Source organism: Aspergillus udagawae (assembly GCF_001078395.1).
Source record: "Aspergillus udagawae IFM 46973 DNA, scaffold_1, whole genome shotgun sequence".
NCBI lineage: Eukaryota > Fungi > Ascomycota > Eurotiomycetes > Eurotiales > Aspergillaceae > Aspergillus > Aspergillus udagawae.
Window position 1 is genome coordinate 2,514,478 of NW_025091264.1, and position 26,717 is coordinate 2,541,194.

At 53.5% G+C, this 26,717-nt stretch overlaps 3 protein-coding genes across 3 annotated transcripts; all 3 read left to right on the plus strand.

The window, feature by feature from the left end:
* Window positions 1–1,199: 1,199 nt before the first annotated feature.
* On the plus strand, window positions 1,200–4,909 carry clcA (putative C6 finger domain protein; the record flags this gene model as incomplete). Its single annotated transcript, XM_043286304.1, has 6 exons — window positions 1,200–1,838; window positions 1,933–2,045; window positions 2,115–3,557; window positions 3,618–3,698; window positions 3,761–3,963; window positions 4,017–4,909. The coding sequence occupies 6 exons, from the start codon at window positions 1,200–1,202 to the stop codon at window positions 4,907–4,909; spliced, it is 3,372 nt and encodes a 1,123-aa protein (XP_043142239.1).
* A 1,257-nt stretch (window positions 4,910–6,166) lies between these two features.
* Window positions 6,167–7,345, plus strand: Aud_000801 (short chain dehydrogenase/reductase family protein; the record flags this gene model as incomplete). The annotated part of the gene is made up of 2 exons (XM_043286305.1): window positions 6,167–6,249; window positions 6,310–7,345. 2 exons carry the CDS (start codon window positions 6,167–6,169, stop codon window positions 7,343–7,345), a joined length of 1,119 nt encoding a protein of 372 aa, XP_043142240.1.
* A 1,261-nt stretch (window positions 7,346–8,606) lies between these two features.
* On the plus strand, window positions 8,607–25,729 carry lah (involucrin repeat protein; the record flags this gene model as incomplete). Its single annotated transcript, XM_043286306.1, has 3 exons — window positions 8,607–14,000; window positions 14,146–24,111; window positions 24,200–25,729. The coding sequence occupies 3 exons, from the start codon at window positions 8,607–8,609 to the stop codon at window positions 25,727–25,729; spliced, it is 16,890 nt and encodes a 5,629-aa protein (XP_043142241.1).
* Between the last annotated feature and the right edge of the window lie 988 nt (window positions 25,730–26,717).

Here is a 26,717-nt window from a genome sequence, read left to right on the forward strand (position 1 = left end):
ATCTATCTCCCGAAGGATCGGAGTGTGAAAAGGCAAACCTCTGGCGTATCCATTCTATTTGAATTATCCTTTCTGGATGGATACCTAGTCTATTCTTGTGTAAGTGTCCCATAATCCCATCATCATTTTGTCTCGATTTTCCCATCCTTTTTGCCTATTTGCTTCTCTCTTCGTTTCTTTTCAACCACACTGTTTTCATTCACCAAGGTGGGTTGTTCCTGTCGTTATTACCCTCGTACCTTACCATCTTCCAGTCCTTACTGGCTTTTGGACTGTGCCAGATGGATCCGATTTGTACCTTTTCTTCTTTTCCCCTTCTTTTCCCTTTCGAAGCGGAGTCAGCGTGATTTCTTATATTGATGCCACCACACCACATGTACCCCCAATCGTCAACCCTGGTCAGCTCTATCTGAAGCTACTAAAAAAGTACCTTCCCCTGCCAACACCTTACCAGGGTCAAGTGCCCACTGCAATTAGTGTGGACGCAGATCTCTTGCTCTTCCCTCTTCCCCCCGTTGCACTATAACAGGCTTGGTACCTTTGAACGGTCCGCTACTGTGCATCCGCTTTGCTTTCGCTGCCCATTCCTGCTATCCTTACCATCTCCTTGGGTACCCCGTTGCATTAGCCTTCCTTCGTCCTCTGGCTGCTCAATTGTCGTTGCTTCGATCATTTTCTTGTCAAATTCTTGCTTCATTTCTTAATTCTCTCCTAGTTAACGGATTGCTGGCTCTTCCTGGATAGCTATCGGAAAGCTATTTCACCGTGCCTTGCGCGTTCGTAACTGCCATCGCCGGTCGGTGAATACATCCCCGAAACTTGCGCCTCTAACTGTTCGATTGCATCGTTCGGAGCTACTGGTCGCAAACGTTTCAAAGGAAGATATCGATCCGAAAAGAGGGACGGAGAGGCCAAGAAGAAAGAGGAAAAAAGAATAGAAGAGCGAAACGCGCAACGGAGACTATCGAGAGCTAAAAGAATTGACCGGCTGAGTTACCTGTTTCGGGAAGCTCTTGAGCTTTGTCCAACTCTCACTATTCCTCCACCCCACCCGCTCACTTGACATTGCACATTGTGATTTCTGCGGGACTGCAACATGTCCTCATGACTGTATGACTGTCGCACTGAACAGACCGTTCGTAGCGGATTTACGGCAACCTGGAGTCACCGGCCGGAGGTGCGGACCTACCATTGTCGAAATGATTGGAACGGACGATAAGCCACATTCGCTCCCTCCTTACTCCGGCCCTCCTCCCCCTCCTCAAATGCATCATCGCATTCCTCCTGAGGCGGCGCATGGCCTGGCAAATGCGCCGGGAGCATACGATCAGCCATGGCGCCCCTACGCGCCGTCCTTCGAGCATCATCACGCGGAGCAGCGACGGGCTTCCAATCCCCCTCAACCTTCCATACCCTCCCACGGGTATCCTGTCATGCCGAATCGAGAGTTGCCTCAGCTACCTCCCGACGGGCCGTATGGTCGGCCAAATAGTTTGCCTGCTCCCAGTCTCACCCCGACAGAATCGCATCCACCGACTTTCCGTCCTATGAATGGAGCTTCGCATGATTCCATCCCCCATTCGACACCAACACATCCAGCTCCTCCTCCTCATTCGGCTCCCCCCGACTTTCGTCCGCGGATGACATATCCTCCACAAGAACAGAGCAGTAATGGCGATGCCCCCCCTCCCCCTCATCCAGCTCCACATACGATGCCTCCAGCTCAGTTTCCGACGCCGGTCCCGCATATTTCACATACTCCTGCTCCCTATGAGCCGAGCTATTACCAGAATCAAGCCTTTGGTATGCGTCAACGCAAGGCTGCCCGGGCTCAACAGGTAATGACTGTCTTATTTCCATGGCGCAGAAAACAAGACTGCGCCGGATACAAAGGAAATAGACTAACTTGACGTCATTCTATAAAATCAATAGGCCTGCGACCAGTGTAGAGCAAGAAAGGCAAAGTGCGATGAAGGGCGGCCTGCCTGCAGCCACTGCAAGGAGAACAATTTGATATGTGTCTACAAAGAAGTTCCCCCCCACAAGTGCGTGATCTGCCTGACCCCTGTCCTTCGGTTGGTTGGTTGGCTGTCGGATACTGACCTTCAAGCTAGACAGGAAAAGGCCACCCAGCAGATCTTGGATAAGATCCAATATCTGGAAGATAAGCTCGACGAGCGTCTGACGCATTTTCAAACTGTACAGATGGAACATGGGATGCAGCTTAGTAAGATTTCTAATGAGGTCGGGTTGAAAGAGCCGAAAATGTTGGCTGTCAAAGATGCAACCCGATCAATGCCACCCAAGCAGACACTTGATAGATTGCTGAAACCAAGTGCTGCTGATCTTTTGCTTGAGTCAGAATCAAAGAATGGAGAGGGAATGCAGCAGTTGGATTCAAATGACCCCCCAGGGCAGAGTTATGTGGAGAGGGAGGACGGCGAGCTGTCCATCCCTGTGGAACACACAACGGCTGCCCACAAGCTGCTCTCCTGGCCATCGATTAGGAACTTGCTGTATCCTCGCGAGTACGACGAGGATTATGTGATGAAACTTGAAGAGCAACGTGGCTTGATTCGCGTCTATGGCCGTGGTGAGGGCGACGACACGAGTGAGGATCGCATGTCGCCAACCCCGTTAACTAGCTCGAATTCCAGCAGCGGATGGGAAGATACTCACGCTCACCGAGCATCGCCCAGTAGTCCTTGGACGCAGAGCGCTCATCCCAGCGGTTTCCCGCAGAAGCTTCGAGACAAGGGGGTTGACGAGTTTGGTACTCTGTGGGCTGATCCAGACACCATCCGTCGCTATCATCGCAGTTACCTGGAGCACATACACAAACTTCATCCCTTCCTCGACCAGGGTGACCTGGACAAGAAGATCGAAATGTTCATCAAGTTCCATTGCTTACCGAAGACTTCCGGATCGACGCCTACAGGGACTGGCGACATACCACGAGGCGCAAAAAGAAAAAGGTCATGTGAGACTTTGCAAGGTGCAGCATGCGATTTCCCAACTTCCACTGGCGTTAGGACGGAAGCGACGAGCCGCCGCATCGAAAAGTCAATCGATAACGCTGTTCTCCTTCTCGTGCTTGCGCTGGGCAGTATCTGCGAAGTGGGAGCACCAGTTCCAGGTCCTGTCACTGATAACCCTCCGGATTTTCGCAAAGAGTGGATCCCTGGCCCGCCCACCCGTAGCGTCCTATCTCCCGCTGGATCTGACATGATTCTTCCAGCGCAAGGGAGCTTCTACGCGCCCCACGCTGTCCCATCTCCCTCGCCTGTTGACGGTCGGAGAAGTGTCGGAGGTCGGTCAGCGTCATCAGGCCGAGACGTACCTGCCAATCGACATCTCAGAAACGTCGATGTAATTCCGGGTTTATCTTATTATGCATATGCTACACAGATCCTTGGAGGCCTTCAAGGGGCCAATGGCTTACTTCATGTTCAAGCAGCTTTGCTCGCAGGACTTTACGCCGGCCAACTAGCGCATCCTTTCCAGAGTCATGGGTGGATATACCAAGCCGCTCGCGCTTGCCAAGTACTCATCCGATCGTAAGCTTTTGTCCAAAGCCGAACTGAACCCTCAAGGGGACTTGCTGACTGCCGTACCAGGAAACGCTATGACCAGATGCAGGATGGCCCTCTGAAAGACCTCTACGATTTTGCGTATTGGACATGTCTTCAGCTTGAGAGGTATGCTTATAACAGTGTCACTGTCAGATCTAGCCTGCGGGCCCAACTAACTCAGAATGTAGTGATATTCTTGCAGAACTTGATCTCCCTGCTAGTGGCATTTCTCGTGCAGAGTCACGTATAGGTCTACCAAAGGGACGCTTCACACTTGCTTTGCCAAATGAGATCTGTGCGCCCAGCACCATGATGATGTTTTTCTATTCTGCCCAAATCCACCTCCGGAAAGTCCTTAACCGTGTCCATACTGATCTGTACAAAGTTGAGAGTAAGGCACCCAAGACCTTCTCACCAGGAAACTGCTAATTATATCTCTTAAAGGACAACAAGGCTCCAACACTGCAAACCCGGGCAGTGCCACTAATGCGGCTGGTTCTGCGAGCGCTGTCAACGCTGCAATCGCCGCAATCACAGCTAATCCTTCCAGCAATACTACAACCACGAACAGCTCAAGCAACAACCGGTGGACCTCAAATGTCCAGGAAATTCTTAGCATGAACCTCGAACTGTGGCGAAATAGTCTTCCAGAGATCATGAAATGGAAAGACACTGATCCCCCATCGAATGACATAAACGTCGCTCGCATGCGGGCCAAATATTACGGCGCACGATACATCATCCATCGTCCTCTTTTATATCATGCTCTGCATTTTGCTGGACTCCCCAATCCCAATCCAACCTCCGCATCAGTCGAGTCACCCGCCGGGTCCGTTCTCTCTGGCTCAAAATCTCAGCAGGTTTCGCCCTCATTACCACACAGTCAACGGGCTTCAAACATGGCGCGTCTGTCGAGCGATATGGGAATAGCAGTCCATAGCGCCCCCCCTTCCTTTCAAGGAGGCTCGATGGGCACCATTGCATACCGAGACCTCCCGCCTAAGCTACGACGAGCCTGCAAAGTATGCATCGACTCTGCAATCCTGAGTACAGAGGCCTTTGATGGCATCGAAGGTCGTCCGATAGTGACGAATATTTTTGGAACTGCTCATGCGCAATTCGGCAATATGCTAGTGCTGTCTGCGACCTACATGTCCTGTCTTTCAGAGCTGGTTGACCGAAATGTGCTCGAGAAACTTCTCAAGCGAACAATTAGATTCCTATTGCAGAGCCGATATATCTCCCCTAGTCTCCGAGCCGATGCACGGATCCTCACCGAAATCTATGAAAAGATCTTCGGAGAGCCCGCCACGAGTTTCTCATCCGCCTATAGCTAGGTTCATACCGCTTCCCGTCTCGCTACCTCTGGGGGAGACCGCCTCAGAACATCGCCTGCACGGTATTCCCGCGCGTCGCCTGAAAGGTAAACCTCCTCACCAAAATGGGGCTTCTACAAACACCAGCTATCCAAGCTATACCGATCCTTCGAATCTATTTTCTTTTCTAGGACATACTCGAGTCGAACCTCTCTTCCTCCCCTCTTTTGTCCATGCTCTTGTCTTCGACCCTTGACTCCCTTGCATATACTGCTGCCTGACATGGCACGGTTCATATATAACATACATACACAGGTGTCTTGCACGGTGGTTCTTTGTTTTTATCATTATTCATTCTTGGGCAAGGCTTCAACATCTTGGGTTATTTCTTTTTGATATAATTTGCTGCGCATTGGGAACGGATGGGCGGCTACCTGGAATTATTCTGATCATATCGGCATCATCTAGCCTCGGACCTTTTTTGTTTGGTTTGATACCTTGTTCCTCCTTGTTGTTCATATGGCGCTGGTTACACCTTACCATTGTGACTGGGATTGGGTACCTATGGGAGGTATCGTGTCGTTGCATTTTCCGCGAAGCGAGGCTGATGGTCGCCAACAGACGCGGTTACTTGCATTATTGGACAGATGGACGGCCGAATATTGCATGCGAAATTGCCTAAAGTCTAACAGATGATTGTCCCCAGTTGCTGGGGATGGAAGTGATGGTGTGTGATACCATATTTTGGTGTCACTGGGTCATTGTCGTCATTATAAGAGTTTAAGATAGGACATGTTTGTCGAATGGCGTACGTTACTCATTCCAATAAAGACTTGCATTTCAGGAGCACTCGTCGTGCGTGATGCACAATAGGGACAGTGGTGTGACTGTAGAGATGACGGAGAGACTTGTCCCTGCTCAGAGGCCATCCAGGTTTTACTCGTACAACGCGTGATTCGGCAAGGAGAAAAAATATCCGTGAATGAGCGGATAACTGGTGAATTGGACCAATTATATCCGTCAATTGTAGGACAGACATATAGTAAACGCTGAATATCCAGCCTTAGCATTAGCATGCCTATGGACAGGGCAGCGTTGGCGAGGGACCGTAGAGTCCACCTCGGCTGCTTCTGAAGATTTCCCCGCTGTCCCTTGCTTTTGCTTGGACAATCAGCGATACCCCTCATGCTCGCCTATATGCGCAGATCACTCATTAAAAAGGTCATGCTCGAGATCAAAGGTCCAAGGGGCCATCGTCCATCATAACCTGACTATTGGATGGTCTGCATCTTGGAATTGGAGGAAACCACTTTCATTGATTTCCACCATGGTGACACAAAGAAAGTGGCTCTCACGCAAAGGTTGGTCTGATTGCTTCACATCCCAAATGTCAACTATCTGTTGGGCTATCCGATCTAAAGGAGCGTGTTCTCTCGGAGGATAGGCTTCACGGCCGATGATCTCGGCAAATTGATTCAGGGCACGCTTCTGAGTCCCCGGAAGACGCTCCCTCTCCTGCTGCTGGCCCAGTACACGCCGAAGGGCCAGCGACTCGCCCTCGAGCATCCGCGATTCTTCCAGGTCCTCCAGCTCCTCAACCTCCTCGCCGTGCTCCGCCGCGTTAACGCCTGGCTTAACTCCCGGACCCTAAACAATGGCGTCTCGGACCGGTTCCACTGGAGTCGCGAGGTGGTTGTGCTGACGGGTGGCAGCAACGGGATAGGCAGACGGATCGCGCAGATGCTCGGCGACCGTGCCATCAAGGTTGCCATCCTGGACATCCATCCACCACAGGAGGACCAGGACCGTCTCCCGCCCACCGTCCACTTCCACAAATGCGACATCACCTCGCCTTCGGCCATCGCGGCCGTCGCCGCTGACATCCGCGCAACCCTAGGCGAGCCCACCGTCCTCATCAACAACGCCGGCGTCTGCAGCGGCAAGACCATCCTCGGCGGCACGGAGGCGGAGACCCGCATCCAGTTTGAGGTCAACACCCTCGCGCACTACTGGCTTGCGCGTGAGTTTCTGCCGCACATGGTCAAATGCGACCACGGCATGGTCGCCACTGTTGCCTCGCTGGCGGGATACACCACCACCCCCAATATGGTCGATTACTCCGCCACCAAGGCCGCGGCGATTTCGTTCCACGAGGGGCTGGCGGTGGAGTTGGTGACGAGGTACCATGCCCCGCGGGTGCGGACCGTGCTGCTCACGCAGGGATTCACGCAGACGGCGCTCATTGGGCGGCTAACTCCTGAGGATACGTGGTTCAACCCGCTGCTGAAGCCGGAGACGGTCGCGGAAGAGTTGGTGAGGCAGATCCTCACGGGGAATAGTGGGCATGTTGTTGTGCCGGGTTCGTCGGGGTGGCTGGCCCGGAACCTAAGGAGCTTTCCACCTTGGTTCCAGCATCCGCTGAGGTCGCGGTTGGAGAGATTGATGCGCGCGGATTAGAGCTTGATTACTCGGTTTGACTTGGTAGAGCCTGGTTGGTGCTTGGACTGTTTGCTCCGCTTGTCTAGCTGATACTGTCTAATCCTGAGTGAGACTTTTAGTATTCAGTGTGCGGCTACTGACTGGATAGGGAGTACTTTAGCATCGTCCCTTTTAGGGAACAAGTCGGTAGCCAGGTGGTTGCAGCAATGGAGAGGCCTCAAATGGACACCTGAGGCAGGATCTACGGTCTTAAGTTCAGGTAGCCACAAACCTCGAGTGATTATGAGGATTGTATCTACCGAACAGGGCAGAGAGATGACGCACAGAGGCATTGATTAGGTTCAACCATAGCAGTCTCCAATCTACTAGTAAATAAATCGTCCTATACAGTCCTCTGTATCTACACATTAATGTGGAAAAATTCATCACCAGCCTCCTGGCCCGGGGCTGCCATATTCTTCTCATGGTCCTCGTTGGTGATCGGCACGTGCAGCCAACCAGCCTCCCCAGCCTCACCGCGATTTCGTCGGCTCTCACTCACCTTTTGATTCAGTCCTGCGGGCATACTTTGCCTTCTCAGCCGTATACACGTTCAGGCGAATTATCATCCAGTCATAAGCTTTGGATGAGTTCTAATTATCATCTGCATCAACTCCGCTCTCCACATTCTTGCTTTCATCATCATTCTGTCTAACTTCATCATCATCATTGTTTTTCCTCGCATAGTCTAAGCTACTACAGATCTCTGAACCGTGCTCTCGCGGCCTTAGGCGCTAACCGCCCACTGGATCGCCTTGGCGGCCGATTCTCTGGAGCAACCACCCTTAGCAGCAAAGCTGACCCAGCGCTATCATCCGAGCGGTTCAGGCTGGGGCTGCCGACGAAAAAGAACCACGGCTCAGCTCCGCTGTTGTCCTTGTTTACCTTTGCGAAAAACAACAATCCATTATCCGTTCGATAGGTTCTCCTCTCGAGCTGGGACTGAGCGACCTGTTTGTTTCCACGCTGTTCATGCCATCGCTCTTTAGCATCACGAGTTACGATTTTGCTTTGGTCCCTCGCTCAGCTACCTAATTAATCTATTGATTTAATTTACGCTTTGGATTGATCGACTTAGTGCCTCATTACGACGATTGTTATTCTTTTTCACTCTCGATCAGTCGACCAGCCACCAGCTCCGCCTTGAACCGTCGAAGCATTCCCAGACTCAACATTCCGATTCCCACATGGTCGTCTGAGCCGCAAGGAGCATCGTCTTGATCGCTCTTTTCAGCCCACCATGTTCAGGGCCCTGATGGGCGGGGGCCGTTCCTCCGATAGCCGCAGCACAACCTCCAGCTCCAAGAGCAGTAGCCGCCGCCGAACCAACTCCAAGGCTTCTTCGACGGTCAGCCGCAAGCCCTCACGGGGTGACGACCGTGATCGTGGCTTGGGCGATCTGTCGGCCTACTCTTCTTCAGGTAGCCGCAGCAAGCGATACGCCCCAAGCGCAGCGGGCGATTCTGTCGCTTCGAGCTATGCGACGGCAGAACCAGGCATATCGGTCGAGCACGATCGGATTATCATTGAACGGACACCCAAACGCAGAGATACTGATGAAGAAAGCGGTCGCGATCGGTTTTCTGATATTCGCGACAGGGATGGGCGCAGTTCTCGCAGACGCGACCGGGACCGATCGCAGAGTCGTGAGCGTGAACGGCCTCGGTCGGAGAGGAACGAGCGGGCGCAATTGGAAGACGACGCTGTAGAGCCTCGCGACCGTCGTCGGGAACGGTCACGGACTCAGTCCGGCGATACGTATTTGCCGCCTGTTTCCACATCGATGCCCATTCAGCCAAATTCCCCCATGGTCTATGACCCCCATGTCCAGCAGCAGTTCCCAGGTCAATTCCCTACTTATGTTGCCGAGCCATATCGGCCTCCGAATCCCGCCGGCGAAGCAGCCGATTACTATGGTGATCAGGGACAGTCTGTTGCGGAGCAGCCAGGTGTGCGCCCGAAACCTCCATCCATCATTCCCAACAGCCAGGCGCATCTCATGACTGCGTCGCCTGTCGCCAATCCACCACCGGAGCCGAGCAGCATGGGCCAGGTGGGTGCAGCAGCTGCGTACTTCGCAGAGAACGCAGACCTAGAGGTGGATCCAGCGCCAGGACGACCGGATCGTCCAACTGCTGGCGCCACGTCCAAGCCCCCCAAGCCATCTAACGCTACATTCGGCATTCCGGGGATGGCTGCTGGTGCTGCTGCCTATGGCGCAGGAAGCAGTTTTCCCTTACCGGCCAGCCCGACATCGCCTCCGGAACCTGTCTCAACGGCTGCTCCCTATGCCCCTCCTGTGACGTCCAGCACCTCCAAACCGCCCCATAACCATGGTATCGGAGCCTCGGTTGGAGCGGCAGCCGCGGGTGCTGCAGCGGGCTACATGCTTGGTCACCACCAGCACCATTCGATGTCGAGCACCGACCATCTATCCCAGTACACCATGCAAAATTACGACGAATCTTCCCAGCATGGGTTCGGAAACCCAGGTCCGACAATCCAGAATGCACCGGCCAATCCAGCGTGGTACGCTGCTGGAACAGGAGCAGCCTTGCCGTATGCTGCAAGCCCTCTGCATCCCCACCACGCTGCTGTCCACCACGGGGCACCCTTCCCCTCGGGCAGTTTGGCCTTTCAACAGCGCCAACGTGGTCCGCTTGACAAGTTTATCGACTTCTGGCGTGATCCGGAGGGTGTTGGCATGTTTGAAGACTATACCGAAGCCATTGGCGTCTGCAAATACTGCTTCGAACCCGGTACTTCCTCGCGCGACGCACCTCGTAAACATCACTATCGCCCACGCCGTTCTTCCGGCGAGCGCTATAGCGGTGGCTCGCGGGTGGGAAAGGCAAGTCGCTATACATCCTCCGAGGATGAAAGTCGCCGACGGAAGAAGTCATCACGGAGTTCCTGGCTGCTGCCTGGACTGTTGGGTGGAATTGCGACCAAAGCGCTTTTCAATAACAAGGATTTTGAAGACACCTATAGCGTCCGTTCGGGCCGAGTAATGACCGTCAACGACAGTGAAAATGGATCAACAACACGGCGGAGCCAGACCTCGCGTGGCGTCTATAGGCATCGCAGCCAGTCTCGAGACCGCGAGTCCCGCATCATCTACTCAGACACGAAGAAGAGCCAATATGAAGGTCGACGACACCGTTCCCGGTCCCGATCCCGTTCGTCCTCCCGAAATGACCGCCATTCAGCGCTCAGGGATGCAGCGCTAGGTGCTGCAGTGGGCTCAGGAGCTTTGGCTTTGGCCAAGTCCCGTCATCGAAGCCGAAGTCGCAGTCGCAGCCGCAATCGATCCCCCAGAAAGGCAAAAGGAAGAAAGTCGTCAACTTCTGACTCTTCCTCTTTTTTTGATATCTCCCAACCTGCTCGAAAGTCCATTGGCGGTGGCATTGCTTCTTTCTTCACGGCTTCTTCTGAAAACCGTAGCAGGCGCCGACTCAAGAAACGCAGGAGTATCTTTTCATTCAACGACTCATCCTCTTCTTCGCTTGATGCGGACTTGGCATTCGGTACCGGATTCGCACGAAAACCCGCTGGCAGATCGAACAAGAAGAGCAGTAAGAAGAAGGACCGTGACGTAGACGCAGCTTTGCTGGGATTAGGCGCTGCCGCCACCGCATTAGCTGCTACATCTCATCGACGAAGTCGGCGGACCGGAGAGATTCTCGCGGCCAAGGAGACGCGGTCACGACACTCGGATTACGCATCATCCGCCACTAACGATGAGGGCTGGGAAGATCTGGACTCAGGGGACCAGTCTTCCTCCAGTGTCAGTTCGGCGCTCGCGTTCGGTGATAGCGGTATGTTCCGTACCGATGAATCACAGTCGTCTGACTCTGGTACCTCACGATGGGGTTGGAGATGGGGAAGCAAGAAAGATAAAAAGAAGAAGAGGGCTAGCTCTCCTCAGGACAGATTCCCTACAGGTGCCGCTCTCGCTGCAGGTGCTCTAGGAACGGCTGCGTTGGCTTCTACTCAGGACAGGAACTCCAAAATACCCAGGCAGGCTGCGTCAAGCAGCTCCGGAAGCTTGCAGCATGTGGCCCCAGTGCCAACTAGCGATCCCACCCTTGTCGATGCGATCAAGGTGACGTCTCTGTCGTCTGCTGAACCCACACTCGTTCGACCTGGTCCTATTCCATTGCAGCAGCCGCAGCCCATGACTCCAGTCTCCCAGGCCGTTTATGCTACCCAAGGCGAGTCGATTCCCGCTTACACTGCTCCCGTGATTCCACCTACCTTCCCCCCCACCTCCTACATCCCCTACAGACCTGAGCAAATTCAGAATGTAGCTCAAGGCTTCAATCGACCACATCGCAGGAGCGACTCTTCTCCTGTGTTCCATACAGAGCCTCTGGAAGGAGTGCAAGCAACCGGTCTGAAGCGTCGCTCGACCGTCAAAGATCAGACCTCGGTTCAGTTTGATCTGACCAAGGAGCAAGCTGATAAGGAGCGACGCGCGGATCACCTTGAGCACTTGAAGCGCGAAGCGGAGCGGGCTAGCGGCGTGCAACTCATTGATAGAGAATATGAACCGACCGTCCGGGATGATGATCGTCGTTCAGGACGCTACGAAGACCGTGGATACGATGACCACAGAGAAGAAGAGTCTAGAGAGGATCGCTACGTCAAGGATTCCGGAAAGGACAAAGATTCATTCTCGCGGGTCGGTGCTGTCGCCGCGGGTGCAATAGGCGCCGCAGCTGCAGCTACCGTGCTATCTGGAAGAAGTTCGGTTGACGAATCTTCCGAAACAAGCCAACGCCGCCGTGACGAGCGTCGACAGCAGCGCCGAGCGGAGCGTCGCCGGGGATCCGAGCCAGAGTCAGAGTCAACAGTGTCCAGCCGTAGTAAGTCTGAGACTGCTCAGGAAGCGAATGATCATCCGCCCGAGGAACGCCAGTCGGAGCATACCAAGCCGCCCAGTCCCAGTCGTAGTCCCCACAAATACGACGATTACGCCGAGTTCTTCGCTCCTGAAGAGTTGCGGTATAGCCCGGACACCTACAAGCGGCGAGGGCCTGCTTCGATGCCTACGATCGTTGAGATCGAACCTGCAAGTGAACGACAATCTCGAGAAGCGCTGCAGCAGGAGGAGGAGTCACATTCCGGATACCGAGATCTGCCATGGTCTGTACCCGTTCTGAAACTTATCGAGCCCACTCCTCCTCAAAGTCTGAGTGGATCTGTCAGAGATGCTGCTTCACCCGTGGGAAATCCTCGGGACTTGCCTCCTCATGAAGAAGAGGAAGATGTGAAGCCGGCTGCACGCCAAACGACCGGTTCCCGTGTTTCCTGGGGGGAGCACGAAACACATGAGTACGAAGTTCCGTCCACGTCCTCCGAGCTTGAATCAGTGGACCATGAGACCACTAGGGAGCGACAGGAGGCTTATTCACCGGTACTTGAACAACGGAAGGTATCCTCCAGAAGCGTCGCGAATGACGTGGATGCGGACATTGAATTTACGGCTGCCTTGGCTGCTGCCACCGCAGCCGCAGGCTTTGATCCTGCCCTCGTGACGGAGGATCCAACATATCATACGCGGTCTTCTCCTCCTGGCTCTCGAGGCGGGGTCGAATACAGACCTTCATGGGCTGCGAGCGAGTTAGAGTCTCGAATTCCGCATGGCTTCGTTGAAGGCGAGGTTGAGACCCCTGAACATGAAAAAGCTCAACCCAACAGAGTCGTCGAAGAGCAGCCACTGTGCTCTGAACCCGAGCCTGTTTCATGGGAGCCTGATAATCAGGAACCGCCTGGGCCTCAGACTCGAGCTTCGATCGCTCAGGAGGTAATTGACCGGCTCAACGAAAAGCACAATGAGCGAGACGGTTCACGTAAAGCTCTATCCGACGCTGAAATGAACCCGAACTCTGGCAAGGAACGCGATGAATCTGATCTTCCTACCCGAGACTCGTTTTCTATGCCCGGGGGATTCGAAACCGAAGAGTCCCGCTCGGAAACAAAGCGTGATGTGGACTCGCGTGACGACGGCGAATTAGACCGCCGGTCCGTTGCTTCTGCTCCTGTATCTGGCGAATACGAAACCTCAGCAAGATCAAGAAAATCCACACAGGACAGTGGTTACTTTGACGATGGTGAAGATGCGGCATCTGCGTCAGTTGAACCAGATGGCAGTGAGGGAAAGAAAAAGCGACGGAAGAGGCGCTCCAAGCGTGACAGCGACACCTTTACTGACTCTGCCTCTGTAACATCCTCGCCCGCCAGGATTGGGCAGTCCAGCGACAAACGCAAGAGCACGGATGACAAGGATAAGGAGAAAAGAACGGGAGGTTTCTTCAGCAGTATCTTTGGCTCGCGAGTTTCAGAGCCGGTAGACAGCAAGAGGTCGTCCTCTGCAGATAGACCTTCGTCGCGTGAAGTTCAGTCGGAGGTCGGGCGTCGAGAGTACGAGGAGTCTCGCCGCCGGAGGAGAGAGGAACGGTCCTCCCGGCGAGATGAGGAGAGCGGTTCCGACAAGGAAAACAGTAAGGCTAGAGACATGGATGGTATTGACATTGAGAATTACAAGTCTAGCAGGCAACGGAGGGAAGAGAGACGGCGACGAAGATACGAGGATATTGTGGATTCGGGAAAATCGGGGGAGTATGAGAAGGTATAGTCATCTTTAACTGTTTTCATCTCATTTACTGTAACGTGTCTTGTGCTCGGTTTATGGCCCGAAATGTGGACCGATCAAGCAAGCGAGTCTTAACGCGCATATGCTAAAATGATCTACTCTTCGTTTCCTCTACGTATAGGATCCCAAAATATCGGAAGACAACGACGAGAACCTGTCTTTTTTAGCAGAAGGCCCCGAAATGCCGGTCCAGATAGGCGGCGGCGATAGAGAGCGTGGTGCTTCGGGGCGCGTTCCTTTGGCAGAGGGGGCTGTCACAGGGTTGGGTATAGGCGTACTAGAACAGCGGCCAAGAGGGCGCTCAACACCTCCTGAAGCCTCTGAGAAAATCATGGGTCCAGCCCCCAGGTCTCGGAGTAGGCCGGCCTCGCCCGAGCCGAATAGGCAAGAAGATGAAGCCAGTCAGAGCCACTCATCACGCCGATCATCCTTGTTGCGGTCGAAGGAGTCTCCCACTGCGGTGCCGTTGCACTTTCGTCGCCCCCCGATCTCGCCAGTGTCCAACCGTTCGGCTTCCGTCGGTGCCCCTACTGCACCGTCTCCCGGGTCTCCAACTGCCCCTAAACGCCGACCAAACTCTACAGAGTTCAAGAGTTCGCGCGAGATCCGGCCTCTGTGGTTGGTAGAGCGTCACGGTCCCGGACACGGTGAGCATGAGCCCGAGGAACAGTTACCATCGCTGCCGTCAAGCAAGACCTCATCCGCGAATACCTCCGTGGAAGACCTTACAGCCCTTCAGGACGAGAGAATCTGGGAGGCGGTTGATCTGAGCCATCATGTTCATGACACTCGGCGACCAAGCGGCATCGACGTGTCTCAGAGCAAAGGTGTCGAGCACGATGTTCTGGGTTCTCAGCAGGTGACACCTACCGCAGCAACTTTCGATCAGATACACCCGCATCCTCCTTCACGGAAAGAGAAGCTGAAATATGAGTTTCATTCTCCCTCAGAACTCCTTCAAGATCCGAGCCCGTACGGAGATATACAGCCCTTTGACATGGGAGATCTCCCTTCCGCCGAGGGCTCGGCCGTGGGTGTCAAGGATGCAAGTGCTGAGAATGAAGACAATGTAGAACGCGGGGCTGAGGCGATGCCCTCTCGGCCCTCTACTCCACAAAATAATGTAATCGCGACCTCAGAGGACACGGAGACCACCCCCACCCAAACCAGGACAGCAAAAACTTTCGAAGGCCCTGGATTCGCTGGGGTAGTGGATGCGGCTGTTGCAGCAACTGTGAGCGGTCAGTTCAGCATGCAGCCGGACGTTGCAGGTTTCGACAAAGAAGGTCCGGTGGATCTTCCTGGTGATGTGGACAGAACTGATAAGTCGAGTGTTGCCAACCATGGACCCGCGGCAACTTCCGTCCCCACCCCCGGCACGCCTCTTGACTTTGCAGCTGTTGTCGATGCTGCGGTAGCCGCAGCCACAGGCTCTACTGGCGAGAACCCTGAGGTTGCTAGAGAAATTGAGCAACCGCAAGCCACTGAAGAGTCAAAGGACGAAATAGTGGCTACCGCAAGCGAACAGCAGGGGCGCGAGGAACCGCACCTGCAGCAGTCTCCTGAGATATCCGAGCCTGTACCCCAAGTCCCACACGCGGACGAACAAGAGACATCACGTCCAACTCGGAACGACGACAGCGTCCCGCAAGATGACAAGAGAAGAGATTCGGTGGATACAGTGGTTCCCCTAGCGGAAGAAACTTCCCAAGAGAAGGAGATGCTGGACGCCAGCGCGGTCGTCCCAGACGTAACTGGTGAAAACAAGGAGCTTTCATCCGAGACAAAAAATGAGAACGCGAACAACAATGATCAGGCTACCTCTGAGGTGCCACCAGTGGACACTGACGAGCCATCTTCGTCTTCTGCCAAGAAAAAGAAGAAGAAGAACAAGAAGAAGCGTCAGAGCATGGATTCAAGCACCCAGGAGCCGACTACACCTGTCGATGACTCGAATGCCGATCAGGGGGAGGTGGGAATATCTCTCGTTGAAGATGCTCGGACTGATGCTGCCGAGTCGTCTGAGCCAGCACTAAAGGAGCAATTTCTTGCTAAACAGCCTGCCAGTGTTGAAGCTACAGCTGCGCCCGAGCAGGAGCCGATGGAGGCTACATTTGCCGTAGAAAAGGCCACCGAAGCGCCAGACGTCAGTAAAGCACTTGAAGAGGAACCAGCACCTGCTGCACCCGAGGATACACCTGCCGAGTCAACTGCTGAAACACCAGCTGAGGACCAAGCCGAGATGGCATCTTCCAAGAAGGCTAAAAAGAAGAAAAAGAAGAAGAACAAGGGCTCCGCTCCTGAGGAGAACACGGAGGATCCCACTTCTACAGAGACTCAGGAACCATCCGCTGCAACTTCGCATATGGTCGCGGAAGAGCAGATGGCACGTGCCGTGGAAACTACGCAGCTGGCCCAGGCAGAACCTACGCCTACTGAGGAGAGTACTATTGCTGTGCCTGAGAATACCATCGAGCCCGAACCGGTGCCCAAGGGAATGGAAGCTATTGAAGACCCTTCCCTTGTTACGCTTCAAGATGTTCCCGTACCGGGAGAACTTCAAGGCTCACCGGTAGAGGCTGATAACCATGCTAAAGAGTTGCCGCACTCCGCCGAAGAGTTCCAAGCTGAGCCTACTCGCGCGCAAGAGCTGCCAGAGAGTACCGAGATCACCCACAAAATTGACGAGTTACGTTCAGACATAGATCCTTCGGCACACGCAGTGAGTGACATGGTGAATGAGACGGACTCTCCTGAGGTCTGGCATGACGCATTGGCTTCCTCTCCCGAGGATAAGAGCGCCGAAACTGAGCAAGCTGATCTTAGATCTGATGGGCAGCAGAACGAGGAGAATGCATCAGAGTCCGAGATACAGCCACTTAACAGAGAACAGGCTGAGATCCCAGAAAAGCCTGTTGAGGTCGATGCTCCTGCCCTCACCCAAGACGTTCCCGAGGAACAACAAGAGCAATTCAAGGAGATCTCTACTCCCGTGTTTGATTCTCCTCCTACGGATCAGGTCGAAATAGCAGAACCTAGCGTTCGAAACGAAGAGCCCACTGCGACTACTGCGGAATCTGAAACTCCCTTGTCACGCAAAAACAGCAAGAAGAACAAAAAGAAGAACAAGCGGAAGAACACTGCAGAGACGCCAGTTCAGAGTGAGGCTCTTGATACTACAGAGCCTATTCCTTCAGTTGAAGGCGTGCCTGAACCTGGGCCTGAGCATACAACCATTGCTGTGGAGGAACCTCAAGTAACGGTACCAGATGAGGTTGTGGATGAAAAGAATGGAGAAGCTACCGACGTTCCAAAAGACGTCAAAGAGAAACCCTCGCCGGAAAACACAGCCGAGGTAGCACACGATTCCCAGCCAACTACAGTTGAAGAGATCCATCATCAGACAGCAGTGGAAGAGGCCGCGCCAGTCGCGGTAGCTGAGATCATGAGCGAATCACAGCCCGCTGCACCTCAAGACGCCCTGGAGACAGCACCGGAAGCGGAGGTTGACGAGCAGCCAAAGAAGAAAGGCAAGAAAAAGAAGAACCGCAAATCAGTCGATGTTTCCGAGTCCCAGCCTGAGTCTGAGGCAGAAGCCAAGACTGAAGAACTCCGATCAGTTGACGCTGCGGAGACCCCGCAGCCTCAAATAAGCGGTGAGGTAGCGACCGTGGGCGACAGTCAGGTACCCCTAGAGTCGAGTAACACAGAAGCATCTACAGGGATTGAAGACGTTGCCCATATTCCCGCAGCGGAGGTAGTTGAACTGAATTTACCTGTGGAGAAAGACGAGTCCAATGGCGGAGAAACACATGTGTCCGAGCCCAGCGAGCAGCCAAATATTGAGTCTGTGCCTAGACCTGAACCGGGCTCCGAACCTGTGCCCGAAGCGGGGGAAACTGCTCCGTCTGGCAAAAAGAGCAAGAAGAACAAGAAAAAGAAGCAGAGCCTGTCTCTTGCGCCCGATGAAACGCCAGTCTCCGAGTCGTTACCTCCCGCAGACGCGGCAGATGGGAACGCGGATTTGCCTGTCGCACCCGAAGATTCCTCCTTGGAAACTGATAAAGAGCCAATGCGAGAGGAGCCAACCGAAAGCCAGCCGACCGTTGACTCAGTTACTGAAACAGCAGGTCAAAGCATGACGGAGGAAGCTGCCCCTATGACGGCCGCGCAGAAGAAGAAGGCGAAGAAAGAAAAGAAGAAGAAACGCCAGTCTGCTTTATTGGATGAGACACCTGCATCTGAGTCGATTGAAGAAGCCGATACCAAGGATGTTCCTTCTGAAGGTGCTCAGATGCGCCAGGAAGTGCCGTCTGAACCGCAGTCATCTGAGCCTACTTTGGGTGCCATTGAGCACGCGGAAGCGACAACTGAGCACTCGCAAGAGCAGCCGAAGGAGGATGTGTTTTTGCACACTGAACGCAGCTCCAACTCCGACGGAGAGTTCGTGATGGTACCAGAACACGTGTCCTACGGATCCAATGAAAATACACCCCAGTCTGGTTCCACGGGGTTCGATGTCATACAACTGTCCAGTGAATTGGAGAAGCAACCATTGACCCAAGATGGGGTCTTGGATGCAAACGAGGCCACTCCCACCGAAACACCTGTTGCTGCTGCTCAACTTGTCCAAGAAGAATCAACCCCCACGCCCGCATTAGAAGGTGGTGCTGCCCTCGAAGAACCGGAGGCAGCAGAAAAGGGCACACCTGAAGATTCTCCAGACAAGACTATTGAGCACAATGAGCCTGCCGACGATAACCTGTCGACAAAAGAAGTTCAAGCCGAAGTAGTCAGCACAGAGAATCAAGAGACTGACCAAGGCGGAGCAGTTCTGGACGTCGAAGCTGGCTCTGAAGACTTCGCCCAGGATAATCAGTCTTCCGCTTCCTCGAAGAAAAAGGACAAGAAGAAAAAGAAGAAGCGCCAGTCGCTTGCCCTAGACGAAGAACGGAGTCCCTCTACCAAGGAAGAGCTAACTCCTGAGCCTTCGTCCGACCGTGTTCCGGAGCCATCAGCTGCTGATGAAGCGGCGTCTAATCCTTCCGCGACCGAAGAGCAGCAGAAGCCTCAGACAGACGCCACTGAAACTGTTACAGAAACAGCTGATGAGCTAGCATCACCTTTCGCTTCAGAAGAGCCAGAGAACATTGCAGAAGCTCCTTCCAATGAAGCTACGCAAGAGTCTGCTGCAGATGAAACTCAGACTGCGGAGTCCACAGAGGAAGCTCAAACAGCAAAGTCCAAAAAGAAGGCAAAGAAAGACAAAAAGAAACGAAAGTCTGTCTCCTTCGAAATCGAAGAGCCGTTGAGTCAGCAGAGCGAACCTGGCCACGCTACTGCGAATTCTGGGGAAACAGTGACCCAGCATGATGACCCTAAGCCCGAGGATGAACCTACGGCACAGAAAGGTCTTACTGAGGAGTTTCAGCCCGCAGAAACAGTCCCTGAAAGCCTGACAAGTGGACCAGATATTGCTACTCAACCTGAGCAACCTGAGCCAACTGCCGAGGCTACAGAAGTTACAGAGCAAGTCAAGCAGGTGACTGAGCCTTTCCAAGGTTCAATGACAGAGGAACAGCCCGTTGTGGAAGGAACTGCAGCTCCGACGTTGGCTGATGAGGCGTCCCAATTACAAGAACAGAAAGTCTCGTCAGAGGCCCTCTGGTCTGAGACTCAGGAGGACGGTGTGAGGAGTGTCCAGGACGCTGAATCGTTAGACGAGAAGAAAGAGGAGCCCGCTGTCCGGCCTTCGTCGGAAGACAACGAGAGCATCAAGCAGGAGGCCTTGGCGGAACAAGCAGAGTCCGAGCCGCAAACGCCCATTGACGATGGTGAGCAAGGAGCCGGCCCCTCTAAGTCAAAGAAAAGCAAGAAAAAGAAAAAGAAGAACACTCTGGAGTCAACCGAAGATGTGCCAGTGATACCGCCTGAGCATTCAAACGTGGAGCGGCTCGAATCGACACCGGTCCTTGAAACGGAAAAGACCCAGGACACTGCCGAGCCTGACACTACAGTGTCTGAAACTGTGCACGAAGAGCAGACACCGCAAGAGGAGTCCAGCGGCTTTATGTCTGCAAAAGCAAAGAAAAAGGCCAAGAAAGACAAGAAGCGCCAGTCCAAGATCCTTGATAGCGCAAATGACGCCGCCAGCACCGCCGAAACCACCCCAGATTTGTCGGAGCAGGCGCCCTTGGCCACATCAGGTGGCGAAGCGGATGGCCCAGATGCGATGTTCTCTCAAGAAACGAGTGAAGCCGTCTCTACCGAAGCGAAGTCCACGGAGCCATCGCCTGAGACGGCACTCACGCCCGCTGAAGATGACGGTAAAGAAAATCAGTCCCGCGACACCGAACCACACGGCGGCAACGATAAAGATCTGACATGGACTGATCACATGGTATCTTCGCAGGTAGAGCAGCAACAAGCAGCGCCTTCCGACCCTCCGTCCCAACCCGCGCTTGAAGTCGAGCCAACCTCCATCGGCGAAGCAGCAACATCTATTGAGGTTGAACAACGTGAAAATAACGCAGACGATGCTTCACTGGCTGTTGACGATGGGTTAGAGCGATCTGGTGAAGAAGACACGCGAGTCAAGAGCGAGATTGTGGCCGGAGATCCCGAGATTAGGTATGAGGGTCTACTTGAAATTCCACAGGAAGAAAAGGGCGAGATATCGAGCCAAGGAGAAGATGCCATTCAGGTCAAAAGCGACGCACAAGTGGAGGAGTCGGTGAAAGAAACTGTTGAAGGATCACCTGAAGATTCCATGAGTCAGGAACGCGCTCCAGAATCCGTGCCAGATGGCGGGGATGCCCCGACCAGGGATCAGTCCCCGGATATCGAGGTTAACGATCCTTCAAAGTCAGAGGACGTCCTCGAGCCGGAGAACGAAGAGCTGCCATTATCAACCTCGGGAAAGAAAAAGAAGAAAGACAAGAAGAAAAGGAAGGCGCAACAGGAGACAAAGACTGATGAAATGTTGCAGGAGCCACTGATAGATGCTGTGCATGAAAAATCGCCAACAAGCCATGCATTGACTGATACCGCGGTACCTGTTGCCGAGTCTCAGGCAGACCCAGTTACTGAGCCCTCGCATGAGCTTTCCGAGCCACAGAAACCAATTGGCACTGCAGTTGAGGACAAAGACATGGAGGAGAGCCTAGAGGTGCAACAAGAGGTAACACCTGCGGAGGACGGCTTGGAGGAAACACCGACTCTCTCACAGAAGAAGAGCAAGAAGGACAAGAAGAGAGAGCGCCTTGCTCGAAGGGCTGCTGCTGAGTCACGCGAAAATGAATCAAAGGAGGAACAGCTGGCGAGTGAAGAGCACCTCGTCCCACCTTCGGATGCTCAGCCAACCGAGCTCGCGACTCCTGTATCCACCCAAGCACTGGAAATAGAAATACTTTCCGAGACAACGGCAGACACTGGCGAAGGGGAACTGCATTCGAGCGTGGTTCAATCCACTGTTCCGGTGGAAGACAATATAAAGTCCATAGAAGCCTCTGGATCTCAGACAGTTGAAAGCTTCCGAACACTAGAGGATCCCGAACAGCCATTGGAGCGTGAAATTCTGCTGAATGATGATGCAGCCACGGCTCCAGAGGGACTACCTGCTGCGGAGAAGTCAGTCGCTGAGGCCGAGATAGCTACGGAACCAATAATCGACGTAGCAGTCCTGAGTCGTAAGAGCTCCAAGAAGAAGGCGAAGAAAGCAAAGAAGCAAGCTCACGAACAGCAAGAAAAGAACACAACTTCCGCCCCTGCTGAGCTTGGAGAAGACAGTATTGTGGAGACTACGCCCACCATACCAAGCAGTCCCGTTCCAGCAGAGAATTCTGGTGATGTTCATGAGGGAGAGCTTTCGGAAGAGCGGACACTACTTGAACATTCTGTGCAGTTGGCTCCATCGGACGCCGCTCGAGCTCAAGAGACTCTTGAGCACACTCCGGATGTGAGCAACCAAACTGAGGATGTGTTATCGATGGAGCAGGAAAAAGAGGGCAATTTCCAGGCCGAACCAAGCCAAGGTTTTGAAATTAGAACCGAGCAAGTTGCCGAGGATTCCATCGAGAGTCTGCCTGAACCCACAGCAGCTGTTGCGAGAAAATTGTCCAAAAAAGAGAAAAGAAAGGCCAAAAAGAAATCTGCTAAGGATGCCATCGAGCCTGCAGACGAGCCGGAGCTGCAAAATCCAACACGTTCTATCGAGGCATCCGTTTCTAACACGGACCAAGCCAAGGGTGACCAAGATCCAGGTCTGACGGTTGCCTCCGACAAGCAAATGGTCGAGGAGGTTCCACGATCACTTGAGGTCGAGGCTGGAGATCAGGAGGTGCATCAAGGTGCAGCTGACGAGGATGACTGGCCTGCAATAGACTGGGAAAAAGGTAAAGTCGAAATCAAAGAACAGACGCCGCTGTCATCACCTGAGGCTCATGCAGTTCCTTTTGAGCCAGCCATTGCAGAATTCGACGAGTCTGCCATCCCAGAGGGATTGCTTGGACGACAAAGTCAATCGGGTGAAGAGCAGCTAGGGGGAGGCAAGGACGGAAGTGCACACCACCATACAGGAGCCGACGAAAGAGAAGCTGCTCCGCAAGAAGGCGGGATACCGATAGAGTCTTCTGTGGTGGTCGGGACAGAGCAGTCTGCCGAACTGAAAGCAGAACCTGTAAGTTCGCAACTGGCTCCTGAAACGATCCAAGAAAAAGCTGTGCAGAATCCCGAAAACGATTTGGCATGGGATCAAGCAAGGAGCGTGACGGAAGGGGTGCCGTCTAAGCAAAGCAAAGTTGCGAGCATCTTTCCAAATCTTGAGCGCAGATCCTTTCGACGTCCTGTTCCGGGCCAAGGATTGAAGTCGGTAAAAGATAGGGCTGAGGATGAGACTATTGACCAAAATGCGGATGGCGACAGCGCAATCCAGGTCTCGGAGGCACCTATCCCGGTCGGCGAGCCGGAAAAGAGCCATTTACAGGGTCAGCAAGATGAGAAAAGTCCAGAGCCAACGACTACGGTTCCTACACGGCATCTATCTCTGGAAGAGCCTACGAAGATGCAGGACACAAGCAGCACCCCAATTAACTTCGCTGTCGACGTTGAGGTTGACCCTTCATACAACGTTTCGGTGGTATCCGATGGTCCAGGGAATGAAGCCAAGTCTATTGAAATCGAATGGGAGGACGACGCTACGCGGACCCTAGAAGTTGAAACACCCTTGTACGCACCGTTGCCTGTGCATGAACAGAAGTCGTCCCTTGTGAGCCAAACTTCTCCCGTGGAAATGGACCAGGACGAGCGGATTCCGAGAAACGATTCGTTCTGTGGGCTTCGTCGCAGCCCGTCAATTCATGGGCGACACAATCACACACCGCGAACATGGTCGCTGGAGGATACACCGATTGCCAAGGCAGTGACACCACCTCTAGCGACGACATCTCTATTTGGGGGACCGGCAGCGGCCGCTGCGGACATGGGCTCACCTCCACGTACTCCATTACAACCCATCGCGGAACAAGAGCCAGAGGATCGAGTGGAGCAAGCGAGCGGATTCAGGCCCATGGTTTCCGAACACGGGACGCCCCGTCTGGAGATGAAGCCCGAACATGTTCTTCCACGTCCCGAAACTCCGATCAGAAAGTTTACAGATAATGCATTGGCACGTCAGACATGGCCTGTAGCGGACAACGACAAGCTCAAAAGCTCAGAAGACGAGGATGCGGGTCTCATTGTCAAAAGACGACGGCCAGGTAACGAATGGCCTGCAGAAGTACTCAAAACTCCGGACCAAGGAATGCCCATCCTTAGGCCCAGCAGCGTGGCCAGCATCAAAAGCGTGCAGAGCAATCACAGTATGACTGGTGGGCAACGATCGCTACGGCGCACTAGCCGCAACACCAGCGGGGATTTGCGGGCAGCTAGCCAGGCACAGGAAAGCCACAGTCCCCAGCCACACGCTACACCCCAGCCTCCTCAGCCCCCACCCTCCGATCTCAACATCGAGCGCATCGCTTCGTCTTCCTCCTACGACCCCGTCACGGACAAGGGCAAACGCCCCATACGAGCTATGACGGACGTCTATGTAAGTGTTTCCCAATTCAATTTTGTTATCTCTTTCAATAGATTCGATTATTGTTGGCCATTCCAATACTAACTGATGCCCGGTCTAGGAGGGATGGGGAGAGACGCCCAGCTCGCCTCGGTCGCCGAGCCGACCGCCAAGTATCCGTCATCGTCGAAGTATGCAACACCTCCAAGAACTTGAAGCTCGTCTCGATCGACTCATCTCTGAAAATCGGCTCCTCATCGCCGCTCGTGAAGCCGCCGAGGATAAACTACGGAATGCTAGTGTCGCACGTCGGAAGAGCGACCATACACTCAACGAGCGCAGTGCGGACCTACGGGACAGAGAAGCCGAGGTGGAAAATCTGAAAAGTTCCGTGGAATGGCTGCAAAAGGAAGTGAACCGCCTAACAGAAGAGAACGAAGGACTTGCTACGACGAACTCCAACCTCACCGCCACCCATGCCAAGGAAATTGAGTCGGTGCGCGAATCCTCATCTCGCCAATTGGACGACTTGCGCTCAAGATATGAGCAGCTCTCCACGGAAGTACAGAACACAGTGCGGCATGAAATTGAGACTGCGCTGGCGCGAAAGGATCAAGAACTGCGACGGCTGAGGGAAGAGCTTGAGACCGCTCGGGATAAGGTGTCGCAGTTACAACAACAAATTGCGGCATCCTTGCATGACAACGTTCTTGCCTTCCGCGATGAGGATTACTTTGACGCTGCTTGTCAAAAACTGTGTGGACATGTGCAACAGTGGGTGTTGCGGTTCTCCAAACACTCCGACCATCGACGCTGCCGCAAACTTGCTGAGATACAGGATGAGAAGATTGCGGACCGCTTCGACAATTCGATCCTGGACGGCTACGATACAGATACCTACCTCGCCGACCGCGTTCGTCGTCGCGATGTCTTCATGTCTGTGGTGATGACTATGGTGTGGGAGTTTGTGTTCACGCGGTATTTGTTTGGCATGGATCGCGAGCAGCGCCAAAAACTCAAGTCCCTGGAAAAGCAGCTGAGCGAGGTTGGTCCACGGAGCGCTGTCCATCGTTGGCGCGCGATTACTCTTACCCTCCTGTCGAAGCGTCCGGCATTTGCTCGCCAGCGTGAAAGCGACACGGAAGCGGTTGCATTGGAGGTCTTTGAGACTCTGTCGCGTCTCCTCCCACCCCCAAGCCATGTCGAAGCGCAGCTCTTGGAGTCTCTGCGCAAGGTCTTACGGGTTGCAGTCAACCTGTCAATTGAGATGCGCACGCAGCTGGCCGAATACATTATGCTGCCGCCGCTCCAACCTGAATACGACACAAATGGAGATCTGGCACGGCAGGTCTATTTCAACGCCTCGTTGATGAACGAACGCAGCGGGGAGACAACATCAAATGAGGAGCTGGAGGCGCAGCAAGCAGTCGTCCGGGTAGTCTTGTTCCCGCTAGTGGTAAAGAAGGGCAACGACACAGGCGAGGGTGAAGATGAAGTAGTTGTCTGCCCTGCTCAGGTGCTTGTCGCTCGACCCGACAAGGATCCAAGGGCCAGCAAAATCTTCAGCAGCGACCGCATGTCCCTGGACGGAACCAAGTCTGTTCACAGCGTCGCTCCATCATCGACCATGGATATCAGCAACGTGATCTGAGGCGTCACACTCTGGTCACGACTTGTTGATGCTGACCTTCATGGGATGATGTAAGCTGAAGGCTCTCGGCTAATCTTCATATTTTCTTTCTGTTCTGGTATGGTAATTGGCAATGATATCCGGAGGCGTCAGGGTCAAATGGGAAAACTGGATCTATACAAGATCCGTCATGAAATGGTAATGGATAATCACGGAGGCTTGAGGTTCCCTTGTGTTCATTTTTACGAATATGTTTACGATGCTACGGCCTCTAGCTTCTGGTATTGTTGATGATGTATATGCTGTTCTTTATTTGTTGCTATCTTTTCGGATCTTGTTCAAAAGAAGATCTTTGTCTTTATGTATCTTTAAATAGATGATTATGATGACTGATGACTATTCATAAAGTCCTTGGATGACCGCGTTGAGATCATTGCCCATCACAAGTTTCTTTGTTGCTTAAACTGTAAATCTTCGAGGGGTGTATGTGAGGCATGCTTCACAATGTGAAACGCAAGTTTTAGTTGCAGTATTGAAGCCGGTTATCGTTGGAACGAAGAAGGATACAGCTGTAGACACCAGACAGACTGTACCTTTCTATAGCTTCTTCAGGATTGGCAGAAGCTTTAAGAAGGTTGCAAGGCCGCCAATCAAAACACTCGAATGATCTCATCGTCATCGACAGTCGGCCTGAGGCACTCCGCCATCTCAACCGCCGCCGCCTGCTGTACCTCTCTAACTTGCTTTTCTTCTCAGTCATCGCCCTCTCTCATACAGTTGTCGCCTTTTGTGACCCTTGAATCATTTAACATCACACTGCCACTGCCACGACTTTGTGTTCTCACTGAAGAAGACCCTTTAGTTTCTGTACTGCTCCATGTTCCACTGCACTGCGCCACAGGCGTCATCCCCTGCGACCTCGTTACAGTACAACTCTGCTCGTGAATTCTTGTTCAGAGCTCCGATGAATTATCAGAAGGCATGTAGGTTGCTGCAACGATAAAGCTGC